This window comes from Anopheles gambiae, chromosome X, assembly GCF_943734735.2.
Source record: "Anopheles gambiae chromosome X, idAnoGambNW_F1_1, whole genome shotgun sequence".
Classification (NCBI taxonomy): domain Eukaryota; kingdom Metazoa; phylum Arthropoda; class Insecta; order Diptera; family Culicidae; genus Anopheles; species Anopheles gambiae.
The window spans coordinates 5,718,162-5,736,566 of NC_064600.1; the positions used below are offsets into that span (position 1 = coordinate 5,718,162).

Below are 18,405 nucleotides of genomic sequence, written 5' to 3' on the forward strand. Positions count from 1 at the left end.
TTGGCCGGCGCCAAGCAAGCATGCGAGCAATGAAAGGAAATAAGTTCTACTCTTTTTTTTTTTGTTTGATTTTGTTTTAAGTTAGCATTTGCATCTCCCGTTTATTACTGTATCTTTTTTAATTAAAACCGGTCGCAAAACTGCGGCTTTTTTTCGCTGCAATTTGTCGTTTTATGTGTGTTTTTGTTAGCTTTGTCGCTCTTTTGCGCTTTTTTTTCTGCTCGTTTTCAGTTCCCCTATTCATCATCTAATTATGTGTTATGTGTGTGTATGTGTTTGGGTTTGTTTTCATTTTGCATATGCTTTCGCTTCTCTACTATGCTTATCACGTGCACTTTTCTGATATCGCGTTTGCTTTTGCTTCGATCGAGTCGAATATCACCTTGCTTGATTTTTGTTTTTTTTTTTGTGTTCTGTTTTTTGTTTGTTTGTTTGTTTGTTTCATTCCATTCGGCGCAATTGATTTGTAATAAAAGTAAGGCCCGATTAAAATCAGCCATCAAAACGAGGCCTAAACTAGAGCGAGGGCGGAGGTGTGAGCGAGTTTTTGCTTGTGTTTTTATGTTTTTGTTTAATGTTTCGTTTTTTTTTACTCTATTTCATGCTACAAGGCAAACGCATTTGGATGCGTGTATATATATATATATATATATATATATATATATATATATATATATATATATATGTGGATGTGTGTATACGTGTTTTCTTTTTTTTTTTCTTTGATAATATTTAGGACTGTTGCTCTTCATTTTATGAATTTTATTGTTACAGTGTAGGCAAGTTTATGTTAAAGCGATTTGTACATTTTATACATCAAAACCTCTTCAAAAGGTACTGCTGCTAGGTTGTGTAGGTGTGTGTTTAAAGGTTTTCTTTTTTTTCTCTCCTAAAACTCCCTAACCCTCCTCTCCCCGTGTTCGATCCTTTCCGGGCACGATATTGTTTTGTGTGAACATTTTTGTGTGTTTTTCGAATAACTTTTTCTTTTATATCTCTGTTGAGTATTAAATATACGGTTTGTTTGTCGTATTCGTTTGATTGAGCAGTTTAGTACAAAATCCACACGCACACACACACACATATGTCTATTTAAGGCCAATAAGTTCGTAATAGTGTATCGCCGTCGTGCGCCACATCCCTTACACATTGTGCAGTGGGTTGGGTGGTGTGTGCAAGGGAGCAGCTTCCTCTTCTCTTCTTTTCTCCTCTTGGGTTAGTTGGGTGTATAAAAAAAAACGAAGAAACGAAGCAAACTAGAGCTACGTTTGCAAATAACGACGATTTGTGAGCTTGGAGAGCTTCTACCGCTCCATTTGTTCTATTCTATCCTCTCTCTCTCTCTCTCTCTCTCTCTCTCTCTCTCTCTCTCTCTCTCTCTCTCTATCTTTCTAACTCTCCTCCTTCGACTGTCTGTGTGTTTTTATAAAACTGATTATCTTGTCGTTACACAACCACGTGTTGCTTATTTTCGCTACAATTTACTGCCCACCGGTTTCGCTTCCCCAGCGCACTTACTCGTGTGTTGTCGTGTGCCTCAAAACGGTTGCACTTGCTACCTTTAGAAGAAGAACGGATTAAAATAAACACAACGATTAACACATTTGTTAAGGAGAAAAGAAAACATACGCTGCTCATTCGTTTAGTAATGTTACACTACTCGCTACTGCTGCTTGCTCCGTGTTATTGTCTAATTATCTAGCGGTACGTGCAGGTTCTCTTCTTCTTCTTCTTCTTCTTCTTCTTCTTCTTCTTCTTTTTCTTCTTCTTCTTCTTCTTCTTCTTCTTCTTCTTCTTTTGTTCTTTTTGTTCTTCTTCTTCTTCTTCTTCTTTTCTTCTTCTTTTCTTCTTCTTTTCTTTTTCATTTTTCTTCTTCTTCTTCTTCTTCTTCTTCTTCTTCTTCTTCTTCTTCTTCTTTTTCTTCTTCTTTTTCTTCTTCTTTTTCTTTTTCTTCTTCTTCTTCTTCTTCTTCTTCTTCTTCTTCTTCTTCTTCTTCTTCTTCTTCTCTTTTTTTCTTCTTCTTCTTCTCCTCCGCCAACCGTGATCCTCTCTCTTTCGCGCGCAGCAAAACCGTACCTAATATGACTACGCTGTGTTTTTTTAGGCATGCAGCTATTAAAACAAACAAACAAACGAAAAAAAGGTAGATAAAACTAGTGTTTTTTGGTTAGTGCCGATCGCTACACACGCACGCTCATGCTTTCGTTTTCGATTGTTTTTTTTCTCTCTTTCTCTCTCTCTCTCTTTCTATAACTTTCTCGTATTAAAATGCTCGTCCTTCTGCTGTCGCTACTTAAATATATATGCTCTCTTGCTCTCACTTTCTCTTCTGTGGTCGATCGTGGTGGCCGATCGATTTTTGTTGCGGTTAATGTTAACTTATACACATTACTTTACAGTCACGGTTTGATTAGGTTATGTTTTTCACTTTTATTTGCCGCCCATATTGCGCATTCTTTCCCACTCTCTCTCTCTCTCTCGTCAAAACGGCACAATAAACAAAGGCAACCAAGGGCAGCCTAGTGCAAGGAATCGTAAAACGTTTTTTAGCAGCTCTCGCTCGCTGTACATGTTACTTTCTTCATCGTTTTATTATTATTTATATTAATGTTATTTTTATCATTATTAGTTTGCATCAGGTGCAGCTTCAAGCAATCAATAGTTTAAAAAAAAAGCGTTTCCCTACCTCACCCCCAACCATTCTGCCTCCAGACCAGCACGGCAAACACGGGATCATCAGTCTTATTAGAGTAGCGGTAGTAGAGCCAGAACCGAAAGCAAACTTGGTTGCTGGCTGTAGGAGGTGTAGGAGTGGGTGGGATTTAACAAAAAAAAACACACACGCACACACACGAGCCGACTCCAAAACGTGTCCACCTATCACACGCACACGCGCTACTGATAGTAGTAGGAGGAGGAAGAAAATAGGCAAAAATGCGAGCGCTTTATTCTAATTGTAAATGGGAATGGGATTTAATTGGAACGGAGTAGTGCCGGCCGAAATGCAATTGGTGCCTTACGTTTAAATTACAGTCGTTTTTTTCCCTTTTTGCTTTTGATTTTGTGATACAGGGGGAGGGGGGGGGGTATACACAGTTAGTAAAGTCAAAGGGACAACAAGGAAAACAAGAAAGGCGCTAAGAAGACCAATAAAAACAAAACAAATTAAAAAATTAAATAAAATACAGACACAAAAACAGAAAACCAGACGGCTAACGGCCTTGAAATTCTAATGAAAATCGGGAAATTGGAACCATGGTGCCATCAGTGCGGGGGAATTTCTAGGACGTTGCAATCCATGCAGCGTACAGGCACAACGCTTTTTGAAAGCTTGCCGCAGCTACTAGTGACTTTTTTTTTGTTTTTTTTTGCGTTTAAAATTGGTTTCCACCAACGTGAAGGCGGCCTTTGCGCCGTTAAAACGAACCACACTATCTCGGCTGCCCTGAACCCTGGTGCTGGTGAGTGTCTAAAACCACATCACACACAGACAAAACGCGCGCACACACACACTCAACTCTATCACTAGGACGGCAAATAATGTTAAACGATTTTGCGGTCATGAGATAATCACGCTGCTGCTGCTGCTGCTGCTGCTGCTGCTGCTGGTGCTGCTGCTGCTGCTGCTGCTCCATAGCACGGTGCTCCTTTCGGGCGCTGGCAGGGGAAGAAGAGATAAACGGCGAGTGGCGGGGCTAGTGGTGACACCGCCGCCACCACCACCACCACCGTCTATCAGATGTCCACTATCATGTTCTGGAGCTGCTGCAGGTTGCTGCCCATCTTGGGGTTTTCCGGCAGGCAGCGTATCCGCAGCAGCCAGTTCTTGCACTCGAGACACTTGCTCTGCCGCTCCTCCCGGCTGACGTCCACGCCGATCGTGCAGGCGCCCCACGGGTCGGTGTTTTCGCGTATCACCGGCAGAAAGGTGGACAGGATGACGCGCAGCGTATCGCAGGCCCGGGTGCAGTGGCTGGCAAAGAAAAAAAAAAAGACAGATACAGATACATTAGAAACGGTAGGGGGAGATTTGCAATTGCATCCACTCTTTCGCCACTCTTTCGAAACAAACACGAAAAAAAAGGTGCGCCATTTTCAAGCACTTCCATTTTGTGTTCCATTTCCACGGCGGGTCGCCAAAGAATAAATAAACAAATAATAAAAGTAAAGCGGAAAAGCAACAACGAAAACCAAAATAAAAAAAAAAAATCACATCTGTTCCGGGGCGAAGCATATATACATCAAATTACGTTGTCAAACATACATTTCACACACACACGCGCGCACGGGCGTGCAAGCAACCTTTCCTTCCGTCTTTTTTTTTTTTTTGTTTGATTCGGTCCAGGATTTTGTGTGTCCCCTTTCCGTGTCAACCCCTGGGCGAGATGGCGTAATTTGATATTGTTGATGCACAAGGCAAGCTCGATCTCGCTCGCTCTGCTGTCGGAGAGCGGCAATGAAACCGATCGTGGCACAATTTGGCCCGATGCGCACCGAAAACAACAGCTTCTCCCGTCAAACCCCCCCCCCCCCCCTCCCCACACCCAGTCACACAGGGAGCCACGACACGCGAAGCCCGTCGCTTCACCAGGCCCCGGTGTGGCAGCGTGTTCGATTGCGCGCGCTAACTGCGCCATTACTGCAACAATCTGCACGCGGCCGGAGACGCACGGCGGTGCCTAACGGTTGCAAAATAAGTATGTCTATGTGTGTGTGCGTGTGTGTGTGCATTGATTGCAGCGGGAAAGAGGGCAACGGCGCGGGGACACAAAACATAGGGCAAAAAAGGACATATTTTCGGGCGCAGACATGGTAAAAACAAAATCATATCTACTTTTATCGTCCTGCCCACCTCCCCCTCACTACCGTTTCCATCCAATTCGCTCTCTCTCTCGCTCTCTCCGTTTAACGACTGGCAAAGAATCAATGCTTGTCGCCCCTCGGCGTCTGATTGCGTCTGTGAGGCCGGGGCCGGGGGGTGGTAATAGATACTTTTCATAATCTTCCCATCGCCAAAACTGCCACGGAAGGGCTGCAGCAGCACTCGGTACAAAATGACGGCGCAGGTTGGACGCAACACTGGGCCAGAGAAGAGGTAGGGGAGCGTTACTCGCTCCCGGTCGGTCCGTCGGTCGGTCGCCATAGCCTGCAAAATGTCAATGGTGCATGCAGCAGACGCGCACAGACTTATTAATATTAATGTCATGCTGGGGGGGAGGACGATGATGCTGTTCCCATTTGCTGAGAGTGAACTATCGGGACACACTTCACACTGTTGTGGAGAGGCGCAATTTTTTTGTGCCGGTTACCATCTCCAGCCAGCCGTTTGTTGTTCGCGTGCTCCGTTTTAGCGCGAGTAATGTCCTTCGGTTTATGGTTCCTGCCGCTGGGTGTGTGTCTACTTTTACGCATCGCTGGACGGCAAGACGCGGCAGGATGGGTATCAGTGCAGCAAAATGGCATGCGCGTCACGTTCATGTTCATTGCTGATACTCAATGAAAGTGCGTCATGACATGACGACATGCGTCAATCGCGATACTCTGACTGACAAGCTGAGCTTAATGCCGGCGCAAGCATAATCATGACTTTTTCTGGCTGTGAACAGTGCTGACATGACTGCAACGAAGTTCAATTCAGCTCACGTACACAACTGTGATGATCAGGAGGTGAGCCTCATACAGTTGGAGCATCAATCACATGCTTGGTGGTACATTTTTGGCAGCTCCCAATTCTTGGTCACTCAGTTGGTCATGACATTTTCTGTCGGTGATAATCACGACATTCTTGGAATATACTTCGCGTGTGGTCCCCAAGCAAACAAACTGAGCATTCTTTCTCGCTCTGTCTGCTCTTTTTGTTTCTTGGGACCATTCGCATGCACCGCATATCTGACCCATGACTATCGTGATGATCAGCGACGGAAAATGTCGCGACCAAGTGACTGACCAGGAGTTGATTGCATAAAATGTCGCCAAGCGTGTGTGATGGACGCACCAACTGTTTGAGAATCACCTCTGATCATCACAGTAGAGCACGTGACGCTGACATGATTTTGTTTCAGCCGGCATTTGTCATGACTATGTCGGTGATATTTTGCAGAACTGATCACAGTAAAAAAAAAGTCATGACATAGAAGCTGACATCAGCGTTGGTTGTAAAAATGTCACGTAGCATGGTCACACCAATCGTTTTGAGTATCACCTCTGGTCATCACAATTGAGTACGTGATGCTGACATCAGATTTTTTTTATGACATTGACAGTGACATTTTGCAGCACTGGTGGGTATATAAATCATAATAAACCGAGTTTTTCCCCGTCTATGTCCTTCTCATCCATCTTCTCACTGCTGCAGCAAGCGTCATTTCGGCATTGAATGCGCACCCAGACACACACACACACAAGCATTTCCTAAAAGAAAATTTTGATAAACAAAGACGTGGTTTAAGCAACGTGGAAAAGCGGCTCAATTGTAATGCCCCGCTTTTGCGCGCGGGGACCAGAGAGAAAAAAAAAGAAAACGGGTTTCCCTACCAAACGCGCACCACCACCACCACCACCACCACAACGGTGCCACATTTCCACAACTAATCGCCATCGCACTTCATCGCTAATAATGTAACACGCTACGCTACACCGCCGCCTCTCGTCCTGCAACGGCCAACCACCTTCGGCCACCCCTTGCAACAAGCAGGGGAAAACCACTCCCCCCGTGTGTATGGCAACAGTAATAATAATACTGAAAAGGGGGAAAATTCGGGTGCCGAAGGGACGGCCCTCATGCTTTGCGCCGCGCAGCAACCGAGCGGCTTTCCGCAAATCAAAACGCAAACCGGGATGACGGCGGGGGGTTTCTTTTTCGTTGTCGTTGTCTTCGGCTTCTTCTTCTTCCACGTGCACGCACGGCTGTGCGTGACCCCTCCCCGTTCGTAGTTTGTGGCCGCGCGACAAACCCGAAACGGCGGTCCTCTGTCGGTTTTGCGCGGGATGCGAACGGAGAGAAGAGCGGGAGAGAGCGGAAAAGGAGGAGAAGCTCGATAGTCGGTACGGTCGGGAAAAGCGGGATGCTCGCTCGCCTCCCGTCAGAGTGCCATCTTCTACCAGCAAACCGGTAACGGTAACAATATCACATTTACACACACACACTTTTCTCCGCGTGACGAGATCGTTTGAAGGGCTCTGTTGTTGTTGGTGCTTCTATTTTTTTTTTCTCTAATGTTCTTCTGTTAAACACATTTAACGTGCAAAAAGTGAAGAAAATCTCTATCAGCATGATCTGACAACGACACGGTAAAGGGATTACGCTACGCATGGAAGAGGTGGGGTGGGGAGGGGGGAGGAGCGGGGAACAAAAAAGGTACGAAAGATCCTAATCGCATCATGTGCGACTTCCTCGTTTGCGCACTGGGCTGGGCTGCCAACGGCCCTGGGTAAAATAATAGCCTTCGAAACGGGGGCCTCCTCCTCCTTCTCGCCGCTGCGTCCTTCCTGTCGGCGCGCGCCGCAGTTTTTGCAATGGCGTACTGCTGCCGCCGGACGGACAGTTGGTGCATGAGGAAGCAACGCAAATGGTTGGTTTGCAGATTTTGCAATAAATGTGCGGTGCTGTAAATAAGCTAAAATAGAAGATTTTTTCCATACAACAGAAGCTAAATTTAATTAAAGAATGTCTATGGTGGTGTAAAAACTTTAAATCAATAGTCAAACGGAAAAGTGTCAAACAAACCCATTCCAAACAAACCGAAATTTTTGGACCAATTATCGAGTGTTGGAGAAATGTGTCAAAAATGCTGATATTCTATTATGAGCCGGAAAAAATAGAGAAATCACTTACAAGTTTGTATAATACCGATTTGTATTAATACCGACCGATTGACTCACATAATTGGTCCAAATATCTCTGGCCCAAATATTAGCCTAAAAATATTCCCTAATGTATGACTTCCCGTCGTAAATCACTAATTAATTGCAACACTGCAGTCCGTTGTATTGAAGAATTTAAACAGTTATTAACAGTGAAACAGTGAAATTTCTCTGAGGTGCAGTCGCTTCAAAATGAATTGTTTCTTCAAGATGAACATTTTGACGGCCCCGCGTCATATTCTCTAATTTGTTTGTCTCTTCAAGATTAATGTCACCCTAAGGCGAATATCCTTCAAGCTGCATATGTGATTTGGCAGCAGAAATTCTGAATTCCGAAAAATGAAATTTTAGGTAACAATTCTAACAAAAATTGGTCAAAGGATGTCATGTTTTTCGCGTGGTTTCTTAGATATTTCATAGCAACATCTTCATTAGTTTTCTTCAACATGAATATATCTCTAAGCGGACGGTCCCTTGAAGGTTCACATCAGAGAATTTTCCCTGTAACTGTTAATTCCTGCATCTTGTTTTTGTGTCGCATTAACTCTAGTTACTTTTTAGTGTAGCCACTTAAGGGCTATCACATGGCTATCAGGAATAGGTGTACCACATTAAGGTTTATCGATCGAGTGAATGTCAAATCTTGATTTATGATGATATTCCAAAGAAAATTAATTGCAACAAAGTGCAAACAACAGAGCAAATAAAAGGATATTCTATTCCCCTAGTAAATTGCAACGATCTCTAGAGTAAAATCTTTCATTAAACTGGTGTTTTCCCCATTTCATGCTGACATCCCAATTTCAACGCGAATGCAATCGTAACAGAAAAAATAATTAGATAAATTAATTTAAACGCGTTTACGCGATGGTTTTATTTTTTAAATTTTATATAATAATTGGCAATTCTTTGAGGCCAGAGCCGGTGGCACTGCAGTTTTAGTTCATCGCTGTCGAGCATACCCACCACATGTTATATGATATATGCCATCGTATACAGGCTCTTGCTATACCGGCAATAGAGATGTCGAGATGAATATTGCTAAGGAAATTAGATCTACTTTGCTTCTAAGCTCGCTCTCGCTCCGAAATGCGGTTTCGAGGTTTTCATAAATTGTAGGAATGTCAAGTTTGGAGAGTAGAAGCTTTATCCCCGAAAGCGTCTACGCGTTCTTTCGATTCCCAAGTCGATTCAAGCCTGTTTCGAAACCAAGCCCGTAGCGGGAAATGGATCGAAATCGATGTTGCGGCAGTTTTGAAGTAAAATATATAGGTTTGCTAGCTATGAAAAATTTAATCATGATGTGTGTTGCAATTAATTAAGGAAATGTCATTTAAACGAAAATCAAACCAAATTTAATAGACCAATAAGAATATAGCATTTTATTTGCTATAAGTTATCTTACTTACTTATCCATAAGTTTCTTACTTGTTGGCAAACGTTCTAAGTTTATAAGCATATTTTAAAGTCTTCTCCGAGCGTTGGTTGGATTGATTTTCCAACAACAAGCATATTGCAAAGAGCAATCGAGTCACATTTCTCGACTCAAATCGAGTAATAGAATAGAATGAGCCACATAGTTTTGTTTTAATACTTATTATTGTGCATAACCACAAAATCTTTCTTTTCCAAAAAAATATTAGATTGCCCCAACTGAGCATGCACACGCAAAGGTATTTTACATACGGAGAAAATACCCCCAAACTGTCAACGACAAAGATCCATTAAATGCATGCGTTATTGAAGATACTGCCTTAGCCGTCACACTGTTAACAAAAGTCACTGTACGAAGGATGCAATTTTTGTCGTAGTTTTGTCTAAAAATATTGTTTCATTTTGCTAGAAATGTGTCGAATTGGGGACGTACATCGCGACGCGTTAGGCGTTTAAAAGTGTTGCATAAACAACACCAGTTGGAATCATTTTGCTGTGCGAGGACTCACTTTATCCTTTGACAAAATCGGTATATTGTTCGGGCTGTTGGAAACATGACGGTCAATGTAAAAGCAAGAAAGTGGCGCCAACTGTTTTAGATAAGATGGGCAACACCATCAACTAAACGCATAATTCTTCCATTGGAATGTAAAAATATACGTTTATTTTTTTTTTTAGTAAAAGTGGAGATGAATTTATACCGATTTTTTAAAGATAGCTATATTTTAAACTGTAGTGTGCAACATCTGAAGCTGAATTGGAAATGTCAAAAAAATATTATTACAAAAAAATGTAAATAGCATTATGGTCTGATTATTTCTTCTGAATACAAAAAAAAACAAAAGGGATTGCAAAATTTGTGTGCCATTGAAGAATTACATTTTCCAATTCGATTCCAAACGAGCTTATTATATTGCTCGAATGCTATTAGAATTTTGGATGGTTTTTTTTAATCGAACGCCAAAAAGTCTAGTTGAGTTGCAGGGATTGCATCCCAAAGTATGTATCTCAAAACTGCAGGACACTTTTTTGATTCGAAAATGTGCCAATATTTTGAATTATGGATGGAACCCTGCATTCAAGGAACTAGATGACAAAAATATCACTTTTCGTATCTTGTGCTTTTCTTAACAAACATAATGTCACATGTCACTAACACATGTCTCACATGGCACTTGAATGTTGAGAATTGGTATAATAAACACACTGTTAGCTTTGAACTGCTTTGAGTACCACCAGCACAATTTTGTTTATGTTTCCCTGGGGGCCGTCGTAGCACTTTATGTTTACATTTTTACATTTATGGCTATCACATGTGATGTAGAAAGGTGTGGGAATCATCGAAACAAAAAAAAAAGTGATGTGAGGTGTGGGAAATATTATTATGCATATCATCAAACTAAAAAGCGATAAAAATAATGAATTTAAATGGCCTTTTTTCTTGTTGTTTTTATGTTTCGTTCTGATCATTAATTCGAGTATGGAACAGTCTTATGCCGAATCTTATGCTTATTATGAATGTGAAAACGATATTCATAATAAGGTCATTTAGCTTTTTTGTTTATCTTGTAGCTAAATTTAATGATAATATGCCTTATGTTATTGAAGAAATTATTATTTAAAATCAGTAAACCCTGGCTATCATATATGATAGCAATGGCCCCCCTAGGAAACATAACTACAGATGTTAAACAATGCTCAAAATTAATAAATACTTCATTGTCACTGAACTAAAAATAGGTAGAGACTTCAATACTTCAAGCAAATTGTTACCAAATTGACACTATTATTGTACCCAGTGCTGCAAAATGTAGCTGTCAATGTCATAAAAAAAATCTGACTAAAACAAAATCCATGTCAGCGTCACGTACTCAATTGTGATGCCCAGACGTGATACTCAAAACGATTAGTGCGACCAATGCATGCTTCACATGTGACATGTTTGCGATCACCGCTTGGTCAGTGACTATGTTCTGCAAAATGTCACTGACATAATCGTGACAAATTTCGTCCAAAACAAAATCATGTCAGCGTCACGAGCTCTACTGTACACAAAGCAGACAGACGCCCAGTATGTCCCTAGAATGTCGCATCATTGGGAGTATATGACCATATGACCATATGACCATATGGCCATATGACCAATATGACCAAGTGAGTGATCAAGGGTTGGGTGCTAAACAAAATGTCACCAAGCATGTGATTGGTCCAATCGTTTTATTTTGTCTTTTCTTATAATGATAATCTTTGTTCCAGATTTTACTGTACTGTTATTGCGAAGCGTTTAAGTTAAATTTAAAAGAAACTTTTGCTCTGTTACTCTCAATGAATGAGATCATTAGAGGTACATTTTTTCCATTGTTCAAATCTTTCAATTCAAAAAAATACAAAAAAATATAGGATCAACCTTCGTTTTGCTATTTAGAACACATGCCTTGACAATCATTTCTCGATACGAAGGGTCAGATTCACTTTTACTCGCTAACTTGATGGGCCACTTTAAGCGGAAAAAGCAGAAAGCGAGAGGTTACATTATTGGAAGGAAAAAAAACAATACTTACAACTTATACTCGCTTTGTAATAGATCGTACACCTTTGGCAGTAAGAGCACGCACATGTCAAGCGTCCACTGCGAGCTGCAACCAAAAAAATAATCATACAAAACAGCATTAGCAAACAGAATGTACAACACAAAAAAGCAACAATACACCATCTTGCCCGGCACTTACGTTTTCTCCAGTATCGCGCCCAGCACGTCGACCAGTATGTGCTGATCGTTCATCCGCACCGCCACCTTGAGCGCGCCGGTAACGTCGCCCGACTTGGTGTAGTTGCGGATCGCGGACAGCAGCGCGGTACGGTTGCAGAGCGCCTGCAGCGTCGTGTCGTGCTCGTTGCGCAACACCTGTATCTCGTACTCCATGCTCGAGCTCTCGTGCCCGCCGCCGTACCGCAAGATGGTGGCGGAGGCGGTCGCTTGGTCCAGCATCAGCGCGTTCACATTACCGCTGGCGCTGCCGTAGTCCATCATCAGTGCGTCGATGCCACCGCCGGCACCGTGCATCGCTCCACCACCACCACCACCGCGCTGCGAACCGTAAAGTCCACTCGCCGGTCCGGATGGTGCTTCTGCGCCGCCAGCCGCCGCCGTGGTACGTCCAGCGTGGTGGCGAATATCGAGCGACGTCTTCGACCGTACCGGCTTGGTGAGGATCTGCACCTTCACGTTCGCGTTGTGCTGCGACCGTGCCGGCCCGCCGCCGCCATTGGTAGCGCCGCCATTGCGCAGGGAGGCGGCCGCATTGGTCGTAATCAGGGCGCTGCTTTCGCTGCGCTGTATCTTGCTCGAGCTCGAGCCGGACCCGTGGTACGGCGGTGCGTGCGCCTGCTGGTGCCGGATCGGGGAGCTGCCCCGGCTGATCGGCTTCTTGAACGCGAACGTCTCGTTCAAGGGCAGCTTGTTGAGCTCGAGCGTGCTTTTCGAGGTGGCCAGCCGGCGCACCAGATTGCCGGCCGAGCGGCTGTGCCCCACCCCGCCGTGAATGCTGCCCGGCCGGCGCTGGTCCGTTCCGCCGCTGGCGGACGCGCGCCCGGACGCGCTCACCCGACTAGTGACCTTGCCCGCGGCCGGTCCACCGCCACCGACGCTGCCCCCGTTCACGTACCCGGCCGTTCCGGGCTGGGTGGCGCTCTTGGGTGCGTAATCCGGCGGCTGCGCATTGTTTACCGGGAAGTCTTCCTTTTCCGGCTCCGGCACGTGGCCCTTCGGCAGCGGGTAGTAGTCGAGCGTGTTCAGATTGTACATGTGCATCTCTTCCCGCACCAGATAGTGGCTGTTAACGAGCGGGACGGTGGCCGGCCCGCCCACACCCTCCCCCGGTCCCGCCGGGAATGCTGGGATGTCGGTAGGGACGGCCGGCACACCCCCAGCTGCAACGGTGCTGCCACCACCCCCATTGCCCATCGCTTCCAGCGAGCATTTGGGGTGGCCGGCCGGCACATCGAACTCGAACGCACTGCCCCCGGCGTACGTGGCGTCCTCCTCGTCGATCATTTCGATGTTCAAGTTGGGCGACATGCCACCCCCGTTGCCGCTGCCCAGCTCCCCGTCCTGGCCCGCGTCCGGGGAGTGTCCGGCAGATGGGCCACCGCCCGCACCGCCACCGATCGACAGCCGCACCTTGCCGCTGCCCCTGCTGAAGCTTTTGCGCGACGTCTGGTTGTGGGTGAACGTGGGCGGCTGCGGGTTCTGCGGGTTGTAGAACGCGCGCAGCTGCCCGAGCGGCACGGCATGGATCGTGACCGACGCGTCCTCGTACGTGCCGAACAGCAGCTTCGTGCCGGCAATCTTCATGTCGCCCAGCTGGCACCAGTTCGAGTCGATCCGGTCGTACTCGCGGTCCGGTTCCCATCCGACCACGGTAATGCCGGCGGCCGTCCCGACCAGCAGACACTTGCCGCTCTCGTCGAACGTGACGCACCGTACCGGTTGGCCGCCACCGCCACCCCCTCCGCCAGCTCCTGCTCCCCCGCCACCGCCCGCGCCGGGCGTTTGCGTGATCAGCTGGCGCTTCTCGAGATCGTACAGGTCAACGGTGCCGTCGCTGCGGCCGGCCGCCATCAGCAGATCGGTCGGATGGTACTTGACGCAGGTGGCCGGTGTCTGCCGCTCGGTAAACTCCATAAACAGCTTGCTCATCCGAATGTCCCATATGATGACGCTTCCTGCAAACACAAACGCGGCAAGAGCAAAGAAGTAGTTTAGGTGTGAGATTTCTTTTCTGTTTTCTTGTCCTCTGTTTCATGTAGTGATGGGAAAGTTTAAGTTTAATCGGCGGAATCGATTCCAGCTAGAAGTTCTCTGGAATCGATTCCGGAATCGGCTCCGGAATCGAAATTCGCTCCGAAACCAGAATTGCCTTCGAAATCAGAGTTGGTTTCGGCATACACGTTTGGATTAGTGATGGGAAAAATCAGGATTTCGTCGGAATCAATTCCGGCTAGTAGGCCCGGAATCAGTTTCCGGAAACGATTCCGGAATCGGCCCCGGAAATGGTTCCGGAAACGGCTTTGGAATCGGTTCCGGAATCGGTTCTAGAATTGGCTTCGGAATCAAAATCGGATCCGGCATCGGGATTGGCTCCAAAATCAGAATTAGCTTCGAAACGGAATCGGTTTCGGCATCTCCATAGGAATAGGCGTTTGGGTCCAATGATCCTATTGATGATATTGATATTGATCCAATGATGATATTGATAGCCGCAAAAAAAAAAAAACAAAATTTACTTTTAAACAATCCATTCTCATGGAGATTCCCGGACTGATTTCGCTTCTGAAACTCCTTATTTCAATTCTAGAACTGATTACTAATCTGCTGATCGCCCGGAGTCGTTCGGAACCGTCCAGAGTCGTTCAGAGTTGTACGGAGTCGTCCTGAGTCGGCCGTTGGCAAAAATCTGGAATCAAGTCCGATCTGACTCCGATCATATCACCGAATACTTCGGTGTCGGAGTCGTCCGGAGTCGGAGTCGCCCAGAGTTGATCGGAGTCGACTGGAATCCGAGTCGGTCGGAGTCAGCAGGAGCCATCCCGTGTAATGTGCTTGTGACAGATATTTAATTTCGTTGTGTTTTTTCTGTCCTTTGCTTTGCGCGGGCACTTCGTATGCAGGCCTTTGTTTCTAAAGCCGACTCCGGACGACTCCAGATGATTCCGATTACGGACGATTCCGATTGACTACGAACAATACTGGGCGGACCTACCTTCCGGATTTTTGCCAACTTTACCCATCACTAGAACTGATTCTCATTCCGGAGCTAATTCTAATCCTGAAGTCAATTCTCATTCCATTACCAGAACAAATAGCGTTTCCCAGGTCGATTCCGATTCCGGAGCCGATTTTAATCCCGAGCCATCTTGGGAATCGGCTCCGGAATCAAAATCGGTTTCAGCAGTGGAATCGGCTCCGGAATTGCTTCCGCACCCGGAATCGGCATCGGGTAGCAATCCGATTCCGAGCTCGCCCCACTATGCTCGTTTCATGCAAAACACCCACCTTCAGCGCCGGCGGAAGCGATCCACGAACCGTCGGGCGAGAATTTGACCGAGTTGACGTGCGACATGTGGCCCCGGTACCGCTTGATGCACACCTTCTCGCGCACGTCCCACAGCCGGATGGACGTGTCGTTGCTGCCGGACACCAGGTACGAGTCGCTGTACGGGTAGAAGTCGAGCGTCCGCACGCTCTTCATGTGCCCGAACAGTGAGATCGAGTCGGACGCGTTCAGGTTCCAGCGCTTGATCACGCCGGTATCGTCCGCGGAGTAGACGAAGTCATCCGAGTAGGCAAACTTTACGCAATCGATCGACGAGTTGTGCCCGGGCAGGGTCTGGAGATGGTGCGCGTGCAAGAGTAAACGACAGCGACAGCAAGTTAATAAAGAGACACACGTCCGACTGGTCCGACTGGCTTACCATAAAACACTTTTCGTCACCGAACGTCCATAGCTTTATGTTTCGATCTTGCCCTCCGGTGACCAGCACGCGTCCCGTCTCCCCAATATCCAGGCATGTTACTTTGCTGCTATGGGCTTGGATAGCATCTGCGCCGGGTGGAAATAAGCGTTTAAATGGAGAGGGAGAACATAAAAAAACATAAATTAGTAAAAATGTTTAGTAAAAGAAGCAATCATTCCCCCCAGAAAACAATGTTGCCGAATAGGGGTGGGGATTTGTCCCTCGAGTAGAGCATCGGGTTCCGTCTTGGAGTAGGAGCAGAGACGGTGTGTCGTTCAATCGTTCCGACCATTATGCCTAATTTGGTACAGAGGCACATAACCTTGGTACGCGCGCTGCACCAACACACACACACCATGTCGGTATCGTATGACGAGCTCGTGCGATGGAGGCCAGACCCCGTGGCGTGAGGGTGTGTTGATCGAGGAGATGCTTCTTCGCACGGGCGCGCGGGCTGGCAGGGATGGTTTGATTTTGATCGAGGAAATTTTCCACCCTTTTCCGGGGGTGGTGGTTTCTCCCCGGGGTGGTGTTTTGCATCGCACAGCTGCGCCCGCTCGACAAAGGAAAGCGGAAGGGCCGCGTCACGACACCACGGAACCACCGGTTTTGCGAACAGATGTGCCCACTACTGCTGCCCCGCTCTGGTAAAAAACCCCACCCCGTTCCCCTTCCCTTCTGCCATCTTCTCTCACACACACATACACTCACATAGTTTCGATGGCAGCTTCCGAGCGACCGATGCCATATCCTAATGGAGCGGCGCGAGGGCACCCTTGCACTTGCGGGGGGGGAGGCACTGTTATTACACGCACACACACACACACGCACACACACGCAATACTGTCCTAGTCGTCCCGGGGACCTCGCGCACTGCAGCGGAAGCAAGTCAATGCCTTCTCGGCGACGTCGATTGTCGTACGCGCGTTTCCGAGGCCGGACGAACGGGCCCTGGGTGCAATCATTCGTGCACACAAAATCCCCGAGAACACGCGCGACTTTTTCGAGACACACGAGGATGCTCCTCGACACCCACCAGCCACCAGCGCCTGTCCCCCCTTGTGCACGATCGAGGGGAACTGGGGAAGGCTTTTTTGTTTTTTTACTGTTTGCCTCCTCCGACTCCCGAACGGGGTTTTTTTTTTGAGTGTGTGTCTTTTGCTACACTGCGGACCTGGTTGTGTGCGCTGCAACCGTGCCACGCTCGTCGCTGGGCACAGGAATTTTCGGTCTTTATTTTCGGACTTGCCGAGACGGAATCGCTCGGTGAACGTTCTTGCTGGTTGCTGGTTTCTTTTCTTTTTGCTCCTCGCACTGTCTGCCTGCCTTGTCTGCCTTCCTCGCTTTCGTTTCGTTCGCCTTTTGATGCTCGAGGGCGATTTTCTACAAACAAGACCCCGACTGACAGCTACGCACACACACAGAGACACATTTGTGCCGTGTGAAGGCGCTGTCAGGATGCGGTATAGCTGCGGGCTCACTTCTTGGACAAAATGTTCACCGAGCCAAACGATGGGTGTTTGATGTTGTTTTTTTTTTGTTTTATAGAGACTTCTGGCGATGTGTTTAGGTTATAAGACGATGTGGGTATGACTCGAGCGTGATTATGTATTAATTCAATTGTGCAAGTCCTATTCAACAAAACAAAACAAAAAACATAACCTTCATATCCGCGAGTGTTGAATAAATAGGCGCGAGGCCACGGAAGTGACACAAACCACAATTATGATACGGACGTCACACGAGGCGTAAACTCAAAAAGTTTACGCTTGATTTGTATGGGAGAGAAACTTCCTGTCAAAAGATTTCAGGGTTGTATGGCTGAAATCCAGTTTATGCCAAAGTTTACGCTTCGTGTGACGTCCGTATGAGGCTGGAAATACACGAACCGAGATCGTCGCTGTCGCAGTCTTCAGTAGCGAACCCATCAAGCTCCTATTATAATTGCATGTAGTTGCATGTAAGCTTTCCATTACTTGCTGGAATGGAGTGCGATGAGTTCGAAAGAAACACCTCAAGTGCCACAACTCCACTAAACGACCACAAAACGGATTCTAAACGGCTCAAGCTTTCAACCTAAACGGGAAACATACTTCGTTTAGCAGACGGCAAACGACTCACGCATTGTAAAAATAGCATAAAAAGCTGGTGGCGCCATCTGTTGGTGGGATAGCCACACAGCGGAGCTTTTTTCACTATGAGAGCTTTCTCCTACCCTCTGTCCTGTTGTATGGTTTCGCATAGTTATGCATTGCTAGAACTAGAACGGCGATACGGTTGGTGGAATACTAAACTCTAATTCGTATCACCAGAACTGAATGAAGTGAGGTTTGAGGAATGGTCGTTGGTGTTGATACCCATGTATCTGACCACATGACCATTCGTATAGATTTTTGCTCGGAAAATTAGAAGGCTGTATAGGGCATGATTAAATCAAGCTTATCGGAACACATTGCAAGAAAAGGACAGCAATATAATGATGAGTTGTAATTCACCATCTAATGAGCAAAGCAGTGAGCTTTGGAGCCTTCGTTTTTTTCTATCAATATTTGATGTTCTAGTCGTTTAAGCTTAATCTATGACGCTTGGGTT

At 46.3% G+C, this 18,405-nt stretch overlaps 1 protein-coding gene across 1 annotated transcript; it reads right to left on the reverse strand.

The window, feature by feature from the left end:
• Window positions 1-207: 207 nt before the first annotated feature.
• LOC1271944 (uncharacterized) lies at window positions 208-17,253 on the reverse strand. The gene is made up of 6 exons (XM_061646871.1): window positions 16,525-17,253; window positions 15,772-15,899; window positions 15,353-15,686; window positions 12,027-14,022; window positions 11,859-11,933; window positions 208-3,973 (listed from the first exon to the last, which is right to left on the reverse strand). Exons 1-6 carry the CDS (start codon window positions 16,559-16,561, stop codon window positions 3,736-3,738), a joined length of 2,808 nt encoding a protein of 935 aa, XP_061502855.1. The 5' UTR covers window positions 16,562-17,253; the 3' UTR covers window positions 208-3,735.
• Window positions 17,254-18,405: the final 1,152 nt, after the last annotated feature.